Raw genomic sequence first — 21,220 nt, forward strand, 5'->3', positions numbered from 1 at the left:
AGCCTGCTCACTTCACTTATTGAGTGTGTCAGACTCTTTGAAGAGACAACTTGGCCTACAGTGTGGACCCAGAGGGCCAAAACTGTTTGTTGCTTGAGAGTGAAATCATTTTACATGAGTAAATTTTTACTCCTGATTTGTAAATGCACATTACATTACAGTAGAACTTTCCATAGCATATTATTACTTGTATTACACTATATTTAGTAAATGATGTAGAAAGAAAAGCTTAAATGTACTGTATTTTTTTCCTCCTGAAATCTATACTGGATATCAAAGCATTTTTTTACGTCCCCTGGATTAGGGAGATTAAAAACACAGATTGTTCGGTGCGTAACCAGTATGGCTGTCAGATACCTAACTACTAGTTTAAACGATGTCTGAAGTGAATGTTTTGCAAGCACTCTGGAAGCTTCAGAATGTGAAATAAAGTTAGATGTTATAATCTCAAGCTCATGTTTTTCCTTAAAGATAAATGTGTTGACTTTCATAAAAGATTCTTTAAAGGGAAGGGTATCATCTTTAATTATGCAAGCTGATACAGTTGGAAGTGCGAATGAGGACTTGGTCCTTCCTCTGCTTCTGTGGGGAGACACCCCAAAGCCGAAGATGTTATATGAAGTCAGAGTTGGAATTTGCCATACGAGAACACCTTCCAAGGATTCCAAGTGAGAATGTCTCTCACAAATAACAGTGCTTACAGATTTTAAATCCACTGGTTTCCAAGTACTTAAGACTTCAATCCACAAAGTGTTGGAACAAATGCTTGCTTTAAGTAGATGGGTAATCACTATAAGGTTCATGGCTGAATGAACTCATGCACATTTGCTTGCATTAGGACCAAAGCACATTGCACAGGATCAACCCCCAAATTGAATTGTGGGATTCAGGAATCATCGGGTGGTTGATATGCAAAAGATTATGGTTGCTCATTGTAATGGTCTTTTCTAGCTGTTTATTTCAATTTAAAATACTGGAAAGAAGAGCTGAATTAAAAAGAATATATTACTGCAGATTTCAACGTTTCAAAGTATTCACAAGCAATGAATCAAGTTTCACAATAATTTTGCATGTAGTACATTTTCACAGTGAGAGGCAGCGATTAAAAGGGATCACACAGGGAATGTGATCACAGAATCACACAGGGAGTGATAGGCAGAGCTTTGATCAGCCTCCAGATATCCTGACACCTTGTCCAGATATCCTGACACCTTGTCCTGAAGTGAGCAGAGCTACTTCTCCTCTTCATAAAGAGAAACACTATTCTATTATTGCCCATGTGCACAAAAACAATTGCTCCAGTTTTGGTTTCATATAGAAGACAAAACTTGACAGCTCTCTGTCTGAGAATAGGCGTGTTCCAGCATATTTACAAAAGTAGCTCATGCTATATTCCTTGAACTTTCCCTACTGAAGAACTGCTGATCACCTCTCCAGACAGCTACTGATTATCATACCGTAACACACCAAACGTGTACTATCTTTGCCAAATCAAATTTTTAACATTCACTTGCAATTTACCACGAAGTTTTTGAGTCATCTCAATGTCCATTCTTAGTATAAACTGAAAACTACATTTACTGGAAATATCCTCTCAGAGGTGAAATGACACATGCCAGATCCCTGACCTATAGGCACTTGATAAAATTAGGTGATGTCTATGATGCAGTACAGCTTCTGGAAAAAAAGAAAGAAAACACTAATTGGAAATTTACCTCTGCCAAGTCCAGAGCAGGTTAAGGAAAACAGAGCTGATAGAACTTCACAAAGCAGAGAACAGAATTTTAGAAATCAGCCTTACAAAGTGTTTTAAAACTCACGTAAAATACCTATATCTTCATCTGAGTCTCTTAATAAAAGTGAGTTTTCAAAGGGGTGGAGTGTTTGGAGTTTCTGTATAACTTTGTAAGGAATTATTTATTTACTTTTCTGAACGTTGAAAAAGATGACATGATCCTAATCTCTTTTTCAATGGAATATTAATAGTGGCTATAACTGACCTGGTATTTTTCATCCAGCTGCACTAGAGAGTTTTGAGAAAAATACTACAGCAGTCAACAGGTGAGCTATTGCTGCCAAGCAGCTCTTCTTGAAGCACACAGGGCAAGAAAGGGGAGACTTTTCCAGCTTGATTTTCTGTCTCACACTGTAGCAGCAGCACCAGTGACTCCACTGAGGATCTCTGGCCTCACTGTGCTAGGTGTGGGCTGTGCATTATTCCATGCTTATGCCCCCAAACAGTTTGCAGCCTGAGGAAGCAACTTCAGAAAGAAGTCTGGTTTGCATGCCTTGTTTCGCCTTTTAACTTCTATGGAAGCTTTTGGCTCACATCAGATTTGTGGTGATGTTACTGTATGAGGGTGACTGCGTCTGATAGGCATGGACTGGATTGCGGAGCTATTTCTGTAAACATGTTTCCTGTCTGCTTTCCTGGTGACATTCTGCATCAGAGACATGTTCTCATCTATTTAGCAGCAGAATCAAGTGATTGTGTGCTGAGGGCTGTGAAAGAGCAGTTGCACTATTTTAGAGCAAGGAATTCTTTTAAACAAGAGTAGCTTAATCATGAAAGGGATTATGCAGAGTGATGGGAATGAGATAGCAGGAAATTGGATTTGCTGATTTAGGACATAAGTGTCCAATGTCCCTATGACTAGGGACAGTATGGAAAGGCACTGGAATGCAAAATTATTCATATCTAGTTCAGGGCAGACCTGCATCAATATTGATCAGCTTTATTTTATGGCAGCACATTGATGACTACACAGGAAAGGTGATGCCACTCTCTTGTTCCAACTTGACAAGAGCACAAATCACAGCTGGCAGTAATTTGCATTTCTTTGGACACATATGGAGAAGTTCCTGATGATTAGCTGTGCACTGAAATAGGATGAATCTTCAGCCTCTAGACTGACCAGTCTAGGGCTTGAGTTGAAGCACACCGGAGAGGCAAGGAGGAGACCTATGCTCTGTTCCTGTGCTATATATCCTGGTGATCTTTTAAAGTTATTTTTGTAGGAGAGAAGAATTCCTTTTAAACCTTTTCTAGAGGGACTGTAGATTTTTTTTTTTTCTCATTTAGTGCTTTTCTATTTAGTTCCATAGTAAGTTCCATCTCTCTCTCTGTGCATAAGTATGATGATAAAAATACACAGATCTTCACTCTATCCCATTCTTTTGTTGTTCTGCAGAGCAACAGAGAAGATGACTTTCTTATCCAGAGAATCACTTTGAGGAATTGATTGGGTTGCGTGTGATAAGCTCTCCAGCCCTAGTTTGCCAGCATCAAAGCACTGATTTTTTTTTTTTTTCTTTTTTTTCTGTAATCCCTTGGGCAGATGTCATGGAAAGATACAGACACCTTTTTGTCAGCACTAAATGACAGACCTCATTTAGTAAAACTTTGAATTGCCTTGCAAAATCTTATAACTCTACAATGCACTAATTCATGATGCAGATATTTTTGAACATTTTGTGTAGCATAAAACTAACTCCTGTAAAAATTCCTGTGTGCTCAAAAAATATATTTTTGGGTGCTTGTATATACACTAAATAAAATCTTCCAAAGCATCTAAATGCTTCTAGATATTGAATCACTTCTGAAACAGAAATTGAACATCAAATACGTTCCCACATCACTTAATCATGTTTGAAATGTATTAGCTTAAAAAAAAAAACAAACCCAACTTTCTAAGACACCAAAGTTAAGCCTCTGCAGATTTTCATCTCTTTCACCAATCCAGGGAACCTGCTCTAGGCCAGAAATATTCCCAGTAAAACCAAAAATATTGAGGAGAGACACAGGGACTGAGAAAGGTCAGTGTGGGCTAAGACAGGCTTTAACTAATCCAACTAAGTTAGAGAATAGTGGATTTACCATGACTTTCAAAGCAAGTGAAAGTGTGACTGTGTTTAATGTCCTGATAGTGTTCCTGAAAGATGCCTGAAAGGCTCTCTCCTGATTTGGTCACCCCTAATCCATAACAAAGCACACGCATCTGCATGCCTTCTCACGGACATTTTATGGGTACTGAAGGCTAGATAGCATTACGTACATTTAAATGCATTTACTCAGTTGACAGAGGTATAAACAGGTGTTCCTGTTTCTTTCAAGGCACCTGTAAGACATTGAAAGGCTGGGTGATTTTAAAGCTGCTTCCAGTGTTGGATATTACAAAGATTTAAAAACAGACCAAGAATGTTTCAGACAATCTTGTTGAGCTTGACATTGTACTCAAAATCTGAGTCATTAGTGATCAAAAACTTTCAAGGCTAACTGTTCACTTACCAGTAAAACAGAATAGTGAATCAAAAGAAAGTAAGAAATATACCATATTATATATTGCTGTTCTTTAGGGGTAGATTTCCAAATGGGGTTTTTAGACACAAAACTGAGGGCCTTGCTATATAAGCCCAATCCAGCAAAACAGATTGTTCACCCTTAACCCTCTAAATGCTTTGGCTGACCACTGACAATTTAATCGATATTGCTCCATTACTGACTGCAATGAGAGTAGTTGTATGTTTAATAACTGCTGAATCAGAATATAATTCCACAAACCACATCATTCTAGTGCCTAATTTAAGAACAAAATTTGTATCTGTCAAGTGATTCCTGTTTGTTGAAAGTTTCCGCTCTTTCAAAACAGATGACTACTCTGCCTATCTCACCTGCTCAGTCACTCTTTGAGCACGTAAAATGTTTGGTGAGAATGTAAGGGTGATCCTTAACGTCATTATGCAGACACACGAGGGGCTGACAATGGAGGTCATGGTGAATCAGTGCTTGGCCATTCCTTTCTACTATTTGATGTGAGAGCAGGGTTAGGAACTCCTGAATCACAGCTTTGTTTGAGTCTCAGCACTTCCGCTGTTCAACAGAGGTGTTTTTTGTATCATCTCATCTCTTTGGATGATGTGCGTATGAAACAGGATGACAGCAGGAAAGACTAAAGATCACTTCTGGGCACCATTTTGGGGGCAAATTATAGAGGTGGGTTTGGAAAACAAAGATGAGCAAAGACAGTTCTAGCATTAGATAGCCAGTCTCTCCTCTGGTGGTTGAGGCCAACATTACAGCGATCCTGCTTTTAATCAAGACTGTCTGAAGACAAAGTGTCCCCAGCAGGACAATCTCTTACAGACTTATAAAAAGATTGTCTCTAATCTCTACTGCCTCTAGACAGCATGAGGAATTGACAAAATGCGTTATATTCTGATGGATCCTGAGAAATCTTGCTTTGGGTTCAGCTTTGCCTGGAACTGTCTGGAGGACAAGGCAGAAAGGAGTCTGGAATTGTTTTAGTGACTCCTGCTTATGGCTTATTTTTGTATTCTTAAATTTGTACATGACATGTATTGCTGAGTGACCTTGTAACTTTTTCACTATTAGGACATTTTTATTTGGGTATCTTTTACTGTATGCACAAACTCTGCAAGCAGCATTGTATGCAACCTTATGAGTACACACAGTTATTTACTGGGTAGTGTACATGGCAGGTAGCTAGGAGTAAAATATGACTACACGGAACATTAATAAGCTCTTCAGCTTCCAAGATGACAGTCAGCAAGTTTTTCCTAGGTGGGGAGTTGTCAGTCAAGTTAGGAGATGCAGCCCTTATTGCTTCCTGGGAGAGGCTGATCCTTGACCTTGCTTAATCACAGACACCTGGGCCACAAGTTGTGCTTGTGAGGATGAGCTTTCTGAGCCACTAAACTCTGGATGGAGCCTTGTGTGTAAGGTAACAGAGGCCAAGATGGGGCTATGGATTCAGCTTCAGTTTATGCCACCCACTCTCTCAAAAAGCATAGCTATACTATTCAACATATTTGTGCCAAGATCTGAGAGAAGGGTAGAACTCCTTGAGCCAACTGTTCTGTTACCCCTTCACTGTGAAGGAATTGAGCCCAGTGTTCGAAATGACCACACTCATTGAGTAATGACAATAGACAAAGAAGTCCCCTTTGGATATGAACTTCTAATCATTCTGGAAAACTCGGTGTGGAAACTCTCCCACCTGAGCTGATGCTGCTAGAAGCAACCAGAGACCATCTCTCGAAACAAGGGCAAGGAAGAACACCTGCAACATGTGAACTTTGCTGCCCTTTCCACACCCAGTGTTATGTGACATAATTTTCTACTGTGACATTGTGTTATTCCACATCTATGGAATATTTTTTCTATTAAACCAGAAAATGCCTCAGGTAAGACAAAAAATTACCTGTGACTTGGAGAGATGGAATTATACTTAAGGCTTGTACAAAATAATTATCTACTACCATGAAATAATAATAAAAAATCCTCTAGTTACATGCTGGATAAGAGTTATACAGTTATTTTTACTGTGCAGCTATCGACGTAACTGCACGATTGACACAGTCACCAGGAACAAGATTCAAATCTAGATCAATAATTTATAAATTCATGCTTTTTTTACAATGTGAGCACAAAGTTCAGCAAATTTCAAGGTGCTAAGGTTCATTGCTTAGGTTCAACAGTTAGCAACATTTTAATATTAACATTCAATAGAAATGAAAATACTGCATTAGTTGTTTTAGCACCAGTGTTGAATGTTTCGCTTGTTTCTGCAGAAACTACTTTCACTCGTCTGTCAAATTCAAAAACCCAAACAAATTGCAGAATATAATTATACACGTACATGTTGACAGCCCATATGATGGCTATCAAAGGTGTTGCTGTGCCTATTAATCTTTTATCTTTGTGACAATCTTCGCCTCCCCAAATCCCTTAGAATCCTACTGGTATTGGACCTATTTATGTGTACTTAATAAAGTGGAATATATTGACTTCAGTGCTACGTTCAGTGGAACATTTTTAACCCTTCATGTAGGACAAAAAGGATAATGAGCCATTGATGTATTGGCTAAGAAGCCAATTAAACAAGATGTAGGAGTTTATTGTTTGTTCCGATGATCTGTGGAGTTGAACTAAATGATAAGCTAGGTTGGAACTCTATGTCTCTTGTCCATGAACACTACAAAAATTCTTCCATAACTAATATTGAAAACAGTTAAGTCCAAATTATATAATTTATTAGGGATGGTAAACTAACAGGTTGATACTTACTTCTATATGCCTTCTTCATGGAAACTAAATGTGAACATAGATTTTCAGAGCCATAATAAAGTACATTAGGCTTAGAGTAGTGCTAAGAGACAGCACGTTACACTATGCCCTTTATACACATGGACAGTTTTAGAAAACCTTTCTCAGCTCTTTTTCCATGAAGACAATAGTGGTAATTGCTTGAGACTGAAGCATTTTTAGCTTGTTTCTGCCGTAGCTTTTAGATGGTTGCTTTTTTCAGCTTGGTAAATAAAGAACTTGTGATGATTAGGTCAGTTCAAGGGACAAAGTTATCCTGGCATAATTAGCATCTTAAGATGTGCCTTCCAGCCCGACTGACGTGGGTTTTTCTATATTCTGAGATGATACGTCTGCTCTCACAAGCTTCCAGACAGTGCAATAGCAGCAATGTTCACTGGGGATCACAAAAAGAATTTGGCCATGCAATCTAGAACCAGGATCTTGTACTATACATAGGGAAAAGGATCTATGCAAAATTGGAGAAGTATCGCAGACCTTTCAGCATAGATGTTATATACACATCATGTATACATCTCATGAAAGATTCCAATCATACAGTTACAAATGTATAAATGGACTAAATTCTCTGATACTTCACGGTTTTTTTGCAGTCAGTATAGGAAGTGGGTAGGAAGGCAAAGGGACTTTTAACAGCTCAGTTGCATCTGGAGATGTGCTCCTAGCCATTAGCGCCATTAGCACCATTAGTTTCTTGGATTCTCTGAGCTCCTGATGAACGTGCAGCAAAACTCCATGAGGTGAGTGACAACAGCAAATCAGAGTAAGATAAACCGCCCCAGGCATGTTTGCTCTCAGGCTTTCCTTCTAACTTTTGCGCTCCACTGTAGCATTGTTGTAAGGGGTTTACTTTTAACAGGTAATTTGAAAGGATTCTGGAGGTTATTTCCATTTTGTATTCCTTTTGTAAAGCTAGAGGCAAAAGAATATTCAAAAGGTATCATACAGTACAGGTGACAGGCCCAAAAGCATGGTGAAAATGTAGGGATGCAGGTTTGAAAGGTAGTTCTTAATATCTGTTTAGACAATCAGATATTAGCTTAGAGAAACTTACATATGTCAGAATACCATGAAAAATAAAGTGATTTTTCAAGGTTCACCATAGAAAGCCCAGTTTTGTATAGACAAGTTGATTTATGTAGAAAACCTCGAAACTCTGTGAAGCAAAGAGTTGGCTGAAAATGGGTGGGAAGCTGAGTCTGATGGTTGTGGCATCTTAAAGACATACATTCTTGACATACACAGAGTTTATTTTGGATTTGCAGAGAACAGGAATGGGATGGGGCAGCTGCAGGAGGAGGAGCACATTTCTTATGATGAAAGTATCATCTGATCCTTTGCTGAAGGTTGAAAATTATAACAGTGCTGGTAGGAATAGGACATATTTCAGACAGCTTGTTAAAAACAAAGGATATCCAACATGACCAAAACGGAAAATACTCTGCCTCCTGACAAGCTTTGTATTACTATGTGATTTTCTGGGTTTTAAGGTGAATGAAAAAGTTAGGTGAAGCATTAAAAGGAGATTGCTTTGAAAGAAAAAAAAAGAAATATTAAAGCTGCTGTTGAAGCTTGCGTAGTCACAGATCTTCCTGAAGGAATGAATGCAGAATACATGTGTCTGATATTCAGAGGGGAATGGCAAAAACATTACATCCATGCTAAAGAATAAGAACTTGGACTCACACTTCTAGGACAGCTGCGTACCATGAACCAGACAGACATGAAGCAGTAGTTCAAGCACATACCAAACAGCATAAACACCTGGAGAACAAAATGTCTATCCCAAACTGTTTTGGAGTCTTTGAGAGAAGCTGAAATTGCACTTTGGGGTGAAGGAGCAGGCGGCATAAAAACATAGAACTAAACTACAAGCTATAAGAGTTTTGTTAGATAGCATGATAGACAAGGGGAAAAGACCCTTGGGAGTACCACTGGAGTCAGCAGCTCTCCTGCATGCCTTTTTCTCATCATCGTATCCACTGGGAAGTTCTAGTCAAGCATGTCTGTGTCAATGACATGTCAGGATGTACTAATGCAAGAGGTGGAAGAGTGGTTGGGAGTCATGGGCATAATCCAAATGTTCCAGTGATATTAAAAATTGATTTTGAAAATTTTTAACCCACACAGAGTCATAATGCAAAAGTACCATCTAGAACAGGAGAGACTTGTACAAGTGTTGTACATAGTAGGCATATTTGTTAATACAATTTACTTGTTGCAGGAGTTTACTCCAGTTAATGACTCTGCTCTGAGAATCCACACTTGTGACCTGAAAGCAGGGCTCAGGAAGGGTGAGAGAGGAAATGAAGGCTGCCCAGTTCCATCTGCATGATGCCCTCACAGCCTGGAAACTGAGGAGACAAGCACTCTTCTGCTGAATGTTTCTGCTGCAGGAAGCAAGTCATGAGTTTTCAATTGCAAAATACTTGTCTGTGTTTTATTCTGTTTACCATCACATTTCTGAGTCTGCAGAACTGACTCAAGCTAAAGGTATGATGGAACGGGGACTGTGCTTTTGAAATAAAACTTAGGTAAAAGAATGAACTGATGGTTTTCTTCTTAGTTCTCCTAGAGAAGTGTTCACAGATAGCTGCAAAGGGAGTGAAGCTGGGACAAATTTCAGCAAGTGACCCCATCCATTTTTTCCAGCCAGGAGATATTGAGGAATGTGAATATTTATGGGAGAGTAGGACCAAGCAAGGCACCAGGGTGCTGAGAGCGTAAGCTGGAGACTATGCTAATCTTGCCATTAAAGGATTAGAGAAGGGAAGGTTAGCTTATCACTTATTATTTGTATTTTTTACTCTTCATATACAGTTTCTTGACATTTCTTCTGTTATCTGTTTTGTGGAAGTCAGAAAAGCTGTTCTGCTAGCTGCTGAATGGTAGTGCTCCATCAATCTGCTCTATAAGCTCTAAAAACTCATGGATCGATGTGATACAGCTATGGGATCAAAGGCAGAGTTTCTGAACTCATCTACAGGAACATGAGCTGTAATGCACGAGGGATATTCTGCAGACCCAATGATTCGTGAGGTAGAGCTCATGAGTCAGTAGAAGTTTCTTTTTCTGATATAATATGCAAGCCCTAAAACAAGTCTTTTATTATTTTTCTGTTTTTTTCAAAGTAAAACTATATTTCTACTGCTGATGTAATTTATCTTTTTAAAATACAATTACATGATAAATCTGGTAAATGCTAAGCAAGTCCTCCATGGAACTAAGCAGATTTCTCTCATCTAAGGATTTGGCTTTAAGAGTTTCTTTAGCCCGTCAATTTCGGCAGTGTTTTACATGTTAAAAATAGTAATCAAATCTAACTAACAAACCTAAAAACTCCCAAATCTCTTTCCCCCAGATGAGGTAGCTATTTTAGGTAATACTTGATACATCACACAAGTTTGTATACAAATGGTGAGATAAACTTTCAGACAAGCTTCTGCTCTTTGCTCAATCTTGTCTAATCGGTTTTCCATCATTCCCAAATAATGCCATTTTATGATTATAACCCCCCCCCTTTTTTTTTTTGTTAAGTGGAGCATTAAAGAAAATAAAGCAAGAGTGAAGAGTAACCAAAAGATATTTGATAAGATCTAGACCAAAGATAGAAGGTTCAGTAAATGTGGGGCTGCTATGCATCAGGATACCTGTATTAGCCACTGCAAAATACTTGATTTCCCAAAAGTTGCCTGTGTCTAATTATTATGCCAGAGAAGTTCCCAAGCACTATTTTTTTTCTAAGTGACTCTTTCCTGAAAGGGTAGAGTTTCTGTCAGTAGAAGACAGTAGGAGTTACCATCCGAAAAGGGTCCATCTGCCTAGTACTTAAAGGACTCAGGACTCCTACAGAAAAGGGTTTTTTTTTCTCTGTTTATAAAGATTTATTTTCATTTTAATGACTTGCTTTTATCAAAACATCTGGACATGTTGTGGAAATAATACTGTATGTAAGATTCAGGAAAAAAAAAATTGGAAAAGACTATAATTTGGGCTGACACCCCAAACCCTTCTCAGTCATCCCAAAACAACCTCCCTCAATGAAAATCCTCTTGAGAAATGAGAGGAAGGACTAAGGAGAAAGGGAGAGGTAGCACCTCTTCTTTAGTTTGTCTTGATTCAAGAAGAGGAGATGAGAGGATGAGTGCAGCAGGGTGTTGAAGGGAAACGCAGACAATTGTTAGTGCAATTGAAAAGTGCTTGGGACATCTGGGGTCAATTCAAATCTCCTATGGAGATTTCCTTGGTAAACAAGGGGAATCCACTTGATCTCCCTATGACCCAGTTTCTTGCCTATAGAATAGGGAAAATCGATGGTATTGTAAGACTAGATGCACTGAGGATTGCTCAGATCATTAAAGGGGCTATAGAGAGGGTTTTTTTCAGTGATACTGCCACCCCTAGAGAGGTTCCGAGGCCATTTTAGCCAGCCCTGCAGCATGTTACTCCCTTGCCCAATCCAGTGTACTACCTGTGAAAAGGGGAACAAAGCTACAGCAAACCAGATTTACCAGGTATGGTAAATAAGTGGGTATGGTGTGGTGTGGTGTGGTGTGGTGTGGTGTGGTGTGGTGTGGTGTGGTGTGGTGTGGTGTGGTATGGTATGGTATGGTATGGTATGGTATGGTATGGTATGGTATGGTATGGTATGGTATGGTAAAAAAGTACTGATTTACCAGTGATTCTCAAATTTTTTTGGCAGTGCAGTCTATATGCATTTCCTCACAGCATGCAGCCACCCATATAGCACACACGTAGCAACTGACAACAGACTTGTTTTTCACATATCCCTCAGATTTAGTCGGCGGCTCCCCTCCTCCCTCCCAGGGACCGCAGCCCGCAGGACTCCTGCGGGACCCGCCTCTCCGGGCTGCGCTAGCCCAGGCGATGCTGAAAGGAAACTTTTCCTTTCTTCTCCCATTCCTGCTGCCGGCTGAGTTCGGGCTTTTGCCGCAGCGGCGCCTTTGGCGGGAGCGGGGCTGAGGAGAGGAGCAGAGGAGGGGGGCTGAGAAGCGGGGCAGAGGAGCTGGGGTGCTCCGGCCCCCCCGAGCCCAGCGCAGCGCTGGCCGCGGGGTGCCAGCACCCTCCGGCCCGAGAGCCGCCTTCACCCCCTCCCCGCTCTTTCCACCACCCAGGAGACGGGGTTCTTCTCCTCTCTCTTCTTTCCAGCACTTGGGTGAAAGTCCATTGAACTTTCCTGGGTCGTGTATACAGCACAACGCCTATACGCCCTAGCTGGGCTATTTCTGAGGGGTGAGGGGAATACGGTGCTATTGATGCTCATCTCGTCATTCCAGAGCAGAATTGCTTCTTCGACCTCTAGTTATGTAGTAACAAGGGGAAAATTTCCTGAAATTAGACTACTGCAGGAACTCTGGTTTTAGTCACAGCTGTCATCCGAGAAACAAATTTCCAGGCATTTTTAATCTAATTCACTTAACTTTTATGTAACTGAATTAGAAAATGTGATTAAGCATCGCAGAATCTTCGGCGTTGAGCCTGCCTAACCTTTAGTGAAACATGAAACAGAGAAACTTATTCGCAGTAAGAAGAAATGGTGAAATCGTCTGTATGGATTTGGTACAATCGTTACTTACTGAGTAGGAGGATTAGAGGCACAAAGGCTCAAGGAAAAAAAAAAAAAAAAGAAGATAATGACCTTTTCAGCTGAAATTCTTGCTGCGATTCTTTGGCAGGTATTTCAGGGCAGGCACTGAAAAGACGGTGAGACACTGAAGAGGTGCTTGCAGGAACAGCCCAGCCCTGCCGGCCCGCCCGCGGGCCCCACGCCCACTTTCCCCGTGTTTCTCTCCCCGCTGCCCACAGATGTCTCTGAGGCAGGGAAAATTCGAAGGAGAAAATCGAAGGCTTGAAACTATCTGATTCTCCCTTGCTGTGGCAGTGACTCCAGCCCCGACGTTTGGGCTTGAGACACGTTAGAAGGAAGAGTGGCCCCCTTCCCGCTCACGGGGCTTTAAGGTGCGCTCCAGCCGCGCTCCCTGCGCGCCCGCGCAGAGGGTGCCGGCGCTGGGATCCCCGGGACGGTTCCCAGCACCTGCGGCGCTCGGATGCGCCAAGCGGTGCTTGGATGGTGGGGGCCGATCCGTTTCCCACGAGCACGCACAGTTGAAACGAAAAAGCAAAGCCTGCTAGACACCCCGCCGCCTGCTAAAATCAAGAGAAAGCCCGTAGATTTTAAGACCACCGCCCTGCAGCGTAGCCCCTACGTGCTCAGCCGCTGCGGCTCGTACGAGCGGCGGCCCGTCCGGCGGCGAGCCCCGGGCGGGAAGGCCCGGCAGGGACGGGCATGCGGCGGGGACAGAGAGGGACCGGCCGTGCCTGAAAACACCGGCGAAGAGCTAGGGAAAGGAGCAACCCCTGGGCTCCGCAGGGAAGCACTCGGGGCGGGAGGGAAGGGCCCCGGGGGGTGCAGCCGCCTCCCCTCGCGGCTGCCCCGGGTGCGGGCAGGGGGGGTGCGGGGGGCGCACCCCCGCCAGCTCCCCCGCTTTGCGCGGCGCGGTGACGCTGCCGCCGGGGCCCTGCTCCCGGCAAAACTCACTCATTAATATAAATCAAATAATAGCGGCGGGTGGGGGTGGGGAGGAGGTAGGGTGCGCGGCTGCTCATGAGTTAAATGTTAAGTCTCTGACTGTCCTGAACAAAGCGTCCGTCCCCTTGGGAAGGGTGACGTCTCCCCAGTAACGTGATTGCTTGTTCAGAAGCAGAAACGTGTAAACGCTATAAAACGCGGCGGCGCGGCGGGCAGCTCAGAGCGTGCGGCGAGACGGAGCTCTCCTCTTCTTCCTCCTCCTCCTCCTCCTCCTCCTCCTCCTCTTCCACCGCCGCCGCCCCGGCAGCCGCGCAGCGGGGCAGGGCGCAGGCCCCCAGCAGCGCAGCGCTCCGCTCCGCTCCGCTCAGCTCCGCTCCGCTCCGCGCCCGGCCGGCCCCACCGACGGACTCGCGGCTCCGTGAGTAACTTCCCCTCCGCCGCAGCGGCAACTTCCCAGCCGATGAGGAGGGCGTCCCCGTCCCCCCTTCCCCTTCTCCCCTCCTGGACCTCCCCTCCCCTCCCAGACCTGCAAGCCGTCGGGTGGCGGAGAGCGGGTCTGAGCGCGCAGGGCAGCCGGGGAGGGACCCTTCTTTTCTACCGCTTAAAAATTACCTGTCGCTAAGACCCGGGCGCCGCTGCCCTCCCGCACCGCGCCGGGGGTCGCCTTGGAGGGCGCCAGCTCTCCCAGCCCGCCGGCAGCTCCCCCGCCACGGCGAGCCCGGGGCCGGGGCCGGGGCCGGGGCCGGGTCGGCGGCTGCCGTCGCCCCGTCGCAGGGCCGGTCGGTGCGGGCGGGCGGGTGACGGCTGCGCTCTTCCCTCCGCAGGTGGCGGCCATGGAGCACCGCGGCGCCTCCCCGCGCCTCCTCGCCCTCGCCCTCCTCAGCGCCCTCTGCTGGCGGGCGCGGGCGCTGCCCCTGCGGGGGGCCGCCTTCCCGCCCGTCCCCCGGTAAGGGCCGCGCTCCGCGCCGCGCCGCGCCCCCCGCCCGGGCTTGCCCTCCGCGGGGAGGTCGGGGGGTGGTGGTGGGGGCTGTGAGAAGCGCCGCTTTCCCCTGCGCTCTTCCGACGAGAGCGCGGCGCCGCCGGCCGGGGGGCTCGCTCGGGAGCTGGCGGCTGCGCACCTCCGCGCCGGGGCTCCGGTCAAGCGCGCCCGGCCAAGCCCCGCTGGTGCCCGCCGAACCTGCCCTGTCACCCCCCCCGCGCCCCCCCAGACACCCACGCACCTTCCGAGGCACCAGCAGCGACGCTGCCCCCCGAGCCGGAGCGCGGCGTGGGGCGCGGGGGGTGCGTGGGCGCGCTGCGTGTCCGCCAAAACGGCCTCGGCTTTTCCCGTGGGAAAGCTCCTTTATCCCCGAAGTTCAGCTAGGCGGGCGCGTCTTTTAAAAAGCAGAGGCACACATAGGCAAAGTCGAACGTACTAAAAATTCCTAAATCGTGAGTGAGGGGGGAGCGGTCCGTACGGACCGACGTGTAGTCTTTGTGCTGCTGCATGCCTCGAATTGTTGGAGTTGTTGTTCGTTGCCTAACTAAATTAAATCCGATCGCAGAAAGGTACGTTTTACTTTCACGTAAGAGGAGCATAAAGTGTAAAAAGACCAATGAACAATGGTATAGAAAAACAGCACAGCAACCGATTTCCAAAAAGGTGTGACTTGAGTTGGTTTATTTTACACAGCAAATTACTTTTTTTGCCAGACAGAAGTCTTACATGCCTCAGATACATATGTAGTACTAATAGTTACAATGACTGCAAAATTACAAGGCCGATAGCCTATCCTGGTTTTAGTATGTGATTTTTGCACATCGTCACACGCAGGGGTTCACTATAGCGATGGGAGCCTGTTGTCTGCCACAGAACATAAGAGCAGCTAGAAGAAACCTCTGATGCCAAACTACTGCTACACAGTCAGATTGCCCTTGATAAAATATGACACATCATAAGAAACAGCAGTTTACGAAAATGTGAAGTAAATGTAAATCGGTTTATACAGAGCAATTGCCGTGATACATTTTAAAAGATAAAATGTGAACCTTCTTTAACTTGCAACTAGCAAATTAATTTAAACATGAGAGAATAAAACCACGTAGAGATACATGACTGCACTTCATATTTAGTTTGAAGTTCTCGAGGGTGTATTTACTTTCTTTAGAGAAGGCCTAGGAACTGTTTCATACTGCATTTCCATGCACATTTTAAGTCTTGATTGGAAGGTATGTACTTCACAGGAACTGTTTTCACTTTGCATGGGTGGAGGCTGGTAATTCCATCCATCGTGTGTGTAAAATAGAGTTGTTATGAAAAGCTTCATGGTTGTCACTTGAGCTGTGATTGCCTTACATTATGCACTGTTCACTGGAATAAATTGTGTGCAGTGACAACACATATCTAGAAAATATGCAATAGAGAAGGATCTGTTATGTCGATTACTCCATCACTGAGCATGGATTATACCTGAAAGTGATTTTTGTTTTATCCAGACTACTTGAAAATGCCTTACCGATTACAGTAGGTAGATGCGCATTTTGACACAAACTAGAATGTGAGCTGCAGTGAAGTGCTGCATGTCCTCAGCTAACTGTACTTCACATGGTTTCCTTCTCCAACAGATTGGGAAACAGAATGCCATTTGATGGAGCCAGTGAACCTGACCATGCCCATGGGTCATTAAAGTCTGAATCAGACACCTTGCAGAACACATTACCTGAAAATGAGAAATTCTATTTTGACCTGTCCAGAATTATTGATAGGTGAGTTTCTTTATTATCATAAGTACAAATGATGATGCACTACTTGAATTATGCCAGAAGATCGGTCACATTTTCAAACTGAGAAATAGGAAAGGAAGAACCAGTTACAGAAAAAACCACATGGCCTCTGGTTGAATACTGGTAGCAGTAGAAATGTCTGCAGAAGTGTTGATTGCATTGCCATTCTGGCATGACAAATTCATTCACTTCCCAAGAAGGGCTAAAAAGTGTATTGTGAAAATCTGGAAGTTGTTTTATGAAATTAGCTTAATTTAATATGTACAATAGATAACTTAAGGAAAGCAGTATGTTTACAAAATGAACGTTATCAAAATGATATGAACCCAGGTTGTATTGTAGAGTTTATTTATTGTCCATTTCAGAAATGCAAGGCATGCTGATGGAATTTTCACCAGTGTCTGCAGCCATCTTTTGGCTAAACTTGCTGTGAAGACATATCTGCATTCGCTTATTAGAAAACGAGTTAGGTGAGGTGACACTTACATTAGGTAGAGTTTTTTCCTAGCTGACTTCATTGGCAATTTTTTACCCTTCTGTACCTAAGTTCTTATTTTTGCAATTTAGAGATAATGAAAGAGAAACTGATATGATGATGGGGGAGCTGAACAACCTCTATAACAATTTATTGGTATTTGTTACTAAATTAATATGTTACTATTTATTCCTGATACAGCTGTGAGGGGTAGAGCAACAGACACTGCACACAGCACTGATAATAAATACTGGCAATATTGTAACGATTATCACGCCAATTTGCTTTTTTTTTTTTTTTCTGGTAGTGTTTTTACTAGCTTGGAGGATGAATGGCAAAAGTAAATGCAAAATGATTGATCACTCAGTACTTACGTAACAACAGGGGAATGCTCAATGAAATTAAGAAACAGTTGGTTTACAGTGAAAACAAAAAGGAATGATGTTTTTCCTACTGTAGAACATATTGCCGTATGTTTGGGACATCTGTATGATAGAAGAATTCAAAAAAGAATTAGCCAAATCCATAGACAAGGGCTCTGGATGCAGCTTCCAGAGCAGGACGTTCATAAAGTAATGGTTGCAGGATGCTGGGAAGGATCACTGCATACTTCCCCTGTTTTCGTATCCCTAGGCAGCAGCTATTGGGCACTCTTGGGAATGGAATAGTAGAATACTTTGGTCTGACCCAATATGGCAGTTCCTTTGAGTGCCTACTTTGTATGCTCAAAAGCTGAGTGAAAATTAGGTCCTGCATTTATGTCAATGCTGCCTTTATTCCAGAACATATAGTGCCAGTTTCTCATATGCCATAAACTAACATAGATTATTTAAAGCAGAACACACTGAGGCTTCCCAAGATTGTGCATGAAAAATAGGCCTCCAAGTTTGGATTTCACAAGGTGTGTTTTGTCTCCTGATACCTCCTTAAAACAACCATTTGTAGCTATGTGATGCTACATGTGACGTATGTGATGCTACACTCTTACTTTCCTCAGAGGCAGGCTCCGTCTTCACTGAGTTCAATATGAACAGTGACCAGGTCCTTTAAGAGCTCACTGTGGCTTAAACCAGTCTGCACCTTGGCATTGTGCTAAAACACATTGACGCAAATGATAGGAATCAGAATAAAGTCAGTTTATTAAAAAGAGTAACCTGGGCTATGAGAACAGACAGGAGGGAGTTGTGAAATCCACACTCAGCCATTTGATCCTGCAGAATCCCTGGACAGGGACTCCAGAAACCATTACATATGGATGCTAATTGCATGGGCTGTAGCAAAGTTGAGCAGGAGAAAGAAATCAGTGGAAGGTGTGCCCAAAAAGACTGAATACCAATCCTTAGAATTTGATCCTTACTGTTAAAATACATAGTAAGCAATGGAAGCAGTGGCTTCTCTTCATAGAATCATAGAATCATTTAGGTTGGAAAAGACCTCTAAGATCATCCAGTCCTACCATTTCAACAGAAGAAAGATCCAAAGTCATAGTTGGAAATGAAAGCCGAAATGAAAATTTTATTTTATTTAGCTAATCAACATTGTAAAATTTGTTTCACTCATTTAATGGTATCTTCTTTCAAATGGATATTGTCTATTAATTTTTCTTTGTAATTGTTGCAGTGCCAGCTCCCAGGACAGTCCTGTCAAACGTCACTCTGACGCTGTCTTCACTGACAACTACAGCCGTTTTCGAAAGCAAATGGCTGTGAAGAAATACTTAAACTCAGTTTTAACTGGAAAAAGAAGGTACTACAAGAAAGCAAATATGTATTGTTTCCATACTTGTATGGTATTAAGACAGAAAAGATTTATACCCACATATGTATACAGAGAGGACAAACAAAAGGCAATGAACATTAATGACTTTATAATGTAGTTTATAACATGGTTTTCAAATACAAGCAGCATTTTCTTCCAGACTGGAACAGACACTACAATTAGATTAGAATAAAAGAATAAAGAGGAGACAGCATCTGGAAATTTTAAAAAGTTTCTGACAGATTCTTAAAAATCTTTTCTTAAAAAAAACCAATTATTTATAAAAAAACCTCTTAAGAAAAAATCCACAGAGCTATGGAACATGAACAACAATTTTACAAAGAAAATGTGCTATTTGTTGAAAATTTGCCTTTAAGTAAACACATCAAATGAAAATTTAGAAGTCACAGAAAGACCATATATCCTAATCAGTATAGGTGAGCAGTGCCAGCGTATGTTTTTGCAGAGCTTATATTCTGTTTATACACTCACTCATTTAGACAACTGCTTTTAAATATCATGTCTCTTCACTAAACATTCATTAAACATGCTCTTTCATGTGATTTATAACACTTTGGTGTAACAAAACGTGCAATAGCTACAGGCAGAAGAAGGCTTTGCTTGCTTGTTTGCTTTTTCTTCTGAGAGCAATAAAACTTGTTTCTGATCCACAACAGCCAGGAAGAGCTAAACCCCGCTAAACTTCGAGATGAAGCAGAACTTGTGGAACCTTCCTTTTCAGAAAACTATGATTCTGTAGATGAGCTGCTGAGCCACCTCCCACTGGTATGCCCAGATTTTCTTTCCTTTTGCTATCTGTTACTTGACTTGACCCATAAAATGAGATTAATCATACATGAAGCATGGCCTATCAGAAGAGCAGAATCATCTAAGAAAGAGCCATGTTCACTGAAATGCTGTGTGTTTCTATAGGGATTGTGTCTGAATATAATAATCATTTTAATAACAATAATTAAGTTATCCCATGATTGCTGTTATTGAAAATTCCTAATTAAATGGCACTGTTAATAATGCACCTAACCCACTTGGGTGTTTCAACTTGTGTGCACTGCAGCATAAAACCAGAATTGACTCATTTTTAATTACAAAGATTATTATTTCCTCAGAGAAGAAACTCAAGAATATTTCTTTTCATTAAAAAAAAAAAGCTGCACATTTTGTTTAACATCTATTTCATTAGAAAGGAGTTGCCCCAAGAACTAAGAGGATCAGTGGCATGAACCCTAAACATTAAGAAAGCACTTGACTTCCATCTAAGGTGTGCTGCAGAGGGATTGTCTGGCATGCAAATATTGCAGTTACTGTTTTCCATTTAGCTACTACTATTTTCCTAAAATCATTCACAAATCTGTTTCTTTGGTTTACTGAAATGTAAACCCTTCTACATGACAGCACTTGCAGGGACATAAAATTGAAAGGGTAACGTAGAAGTGAATTGGGCTTGGTATGCTTGAAAGTGTATTATGAAATTGATGATAGGATGGTTTTTTGCATTCAGCTGTGTCTCAACAAGAAGTAAGAAAAAAGGCTACTCTTGAAGATAGCATTTGGGGGTGGGGGCAAAGGGAGGATAAAAGAAAAGACATTTCTCCAAACTGTTGTTTCCTTCCAAGACTGAAAGTGTTCTTTTCCTTTCCACAAATGCGGCAGTTCCTCTAAAGTTCTCAAAGATTAGAAAGGACATAAACTGCTTGTGCCTTGGAGCAAAACAATTTGTAAGTGATGGGATTCAGGAAAGCAATGTTCTTTCTAGACAAGATTATTGCAGAAATACCTGCTCCTGGATTTTGCACCTTCTAAAACTTCTGGCATTGACGAAGTGAGAGAGAATTGTGGTGCAGCAGGTCACAGGTGTCTTCCTGGAAATATTTTCAGTCCTTTCCTTTTTTATGGACTGTACTGATGATCCAGATCTCCCTATAGGTGAATTGCTTACTCAGTATTGACTGTTACTGGTTGTTTTATCTCAGTGCCCAGTTGCTGGTGTAGTGTGTATCAAGCAAACCGAATTCATGTATTCATTTCAAGGATACAGCTGTTTTCAAAGTGAGCTGTTCTGCCCTGTAGGCCAATGTGCAGTAACGTTTTTGCCTAATTCTTTAACCTTTCTGTCTCATCCTACAGCCTTGTCTGCTGGCTGTAATGCCCACCAAGCTCCTGTGAATAACTCCATCTCATGCTTGTCAGTCCCAAGCACAGCAATTGTTTTGTATCAAGTGTTACTTCTTGCCTGCTGTCTGCTTTTATACACCTCATGATGCAACTGCTTACGAAAATTACTTTTAAAACATATTTTTCATTTGCTTTTCAGGACCTCTGAAGGACACCTGGTAAAGTCTATGGCAAGAACAAGCTATTTTTGAGTTCCACATAGTATTTCAAAGAGATGACTTTAGTCATCAAACCAGAACAAATATGTTGTGAAGTGAAAGTTGTGATATATTTGTTTCTTATGTAATAAAAGTTGATATTTACATTGTAAATATTACTCTAGAGTTCTCTACTGGAAGCTGTACATATGGATGCC

At 42.4% G+C, this 21,220-nt stretch overlaps 1 protein-coding gene across 1 annotated transcript; it reads left to right on the plus strand.

Moving 5' to 3' along the window:
• The first annotated feature begins 14,509 nt into the window (after nucleotides 1-14,509).
• On the plus strand, nucleotides 14,510-21,013 carry VIP (vasoactive intestinal peptide). Its single transcript, XM_075707702.1, has 6 exons — nucleotides 14,510-14,622; nucleotides 16,281-16,421; nucleotides 16,805-16,909; nucleotides 18,541-18,660; nucleotides 19,350-19,458; nucleotides 21,005-21,013. The coding sequence occupies exons 1-6, from the start codon at nucleotides 14,510-14,512 to the stop codon at nucleotides 21,011-21,013; spliced, it is 597 nt and encodes a 198-aa protein (XP_075563817.1).
• The last annotated feature ends 207 nt before the right edge of the window (nucleotides 21,014-21,220 follow it).

The sequence above is a fragment of the Pelecanus crispus genome, chromosome 3 (genome assembly GCF_030463565.1).
Source record: "Pelecanus crispus isolate bPelCri1 chromosome 3, bPelCri1.pri, whole genome shotgun sequence".
NCBI lineage: Eukaryota > Metazoa > Chordata > Aves > Pelecaniformes > Pelecanidae > Pelecanus > Pelecanus crispus.

Excerpts from the sequence above, each read along its gene's own strand:
- VIP (XM_075707702.1), top strand. The coding sequence starts at position 14,510 with ATGGAGCACCGCGGCGCCTCCCCGCGCCTCCTCGCCCTCGCCCTCCTC. Across the intron at positions 14,623-16,280 it reads GCCTTCCCGCCCGTCCCCCG|ATTGGGAAACAGAATGCCAT; the intron begins GTAAGGGCCGCG and ends CTTCTCCAACAG. Across the intron at positions 18,661-19,349 it reads GTTTTAACTGGAAAAAGAAG|CCAGGAAGAGCTAAACCCCG; the intron begins GTACTACAAGAA and ends GATCCACAACAG.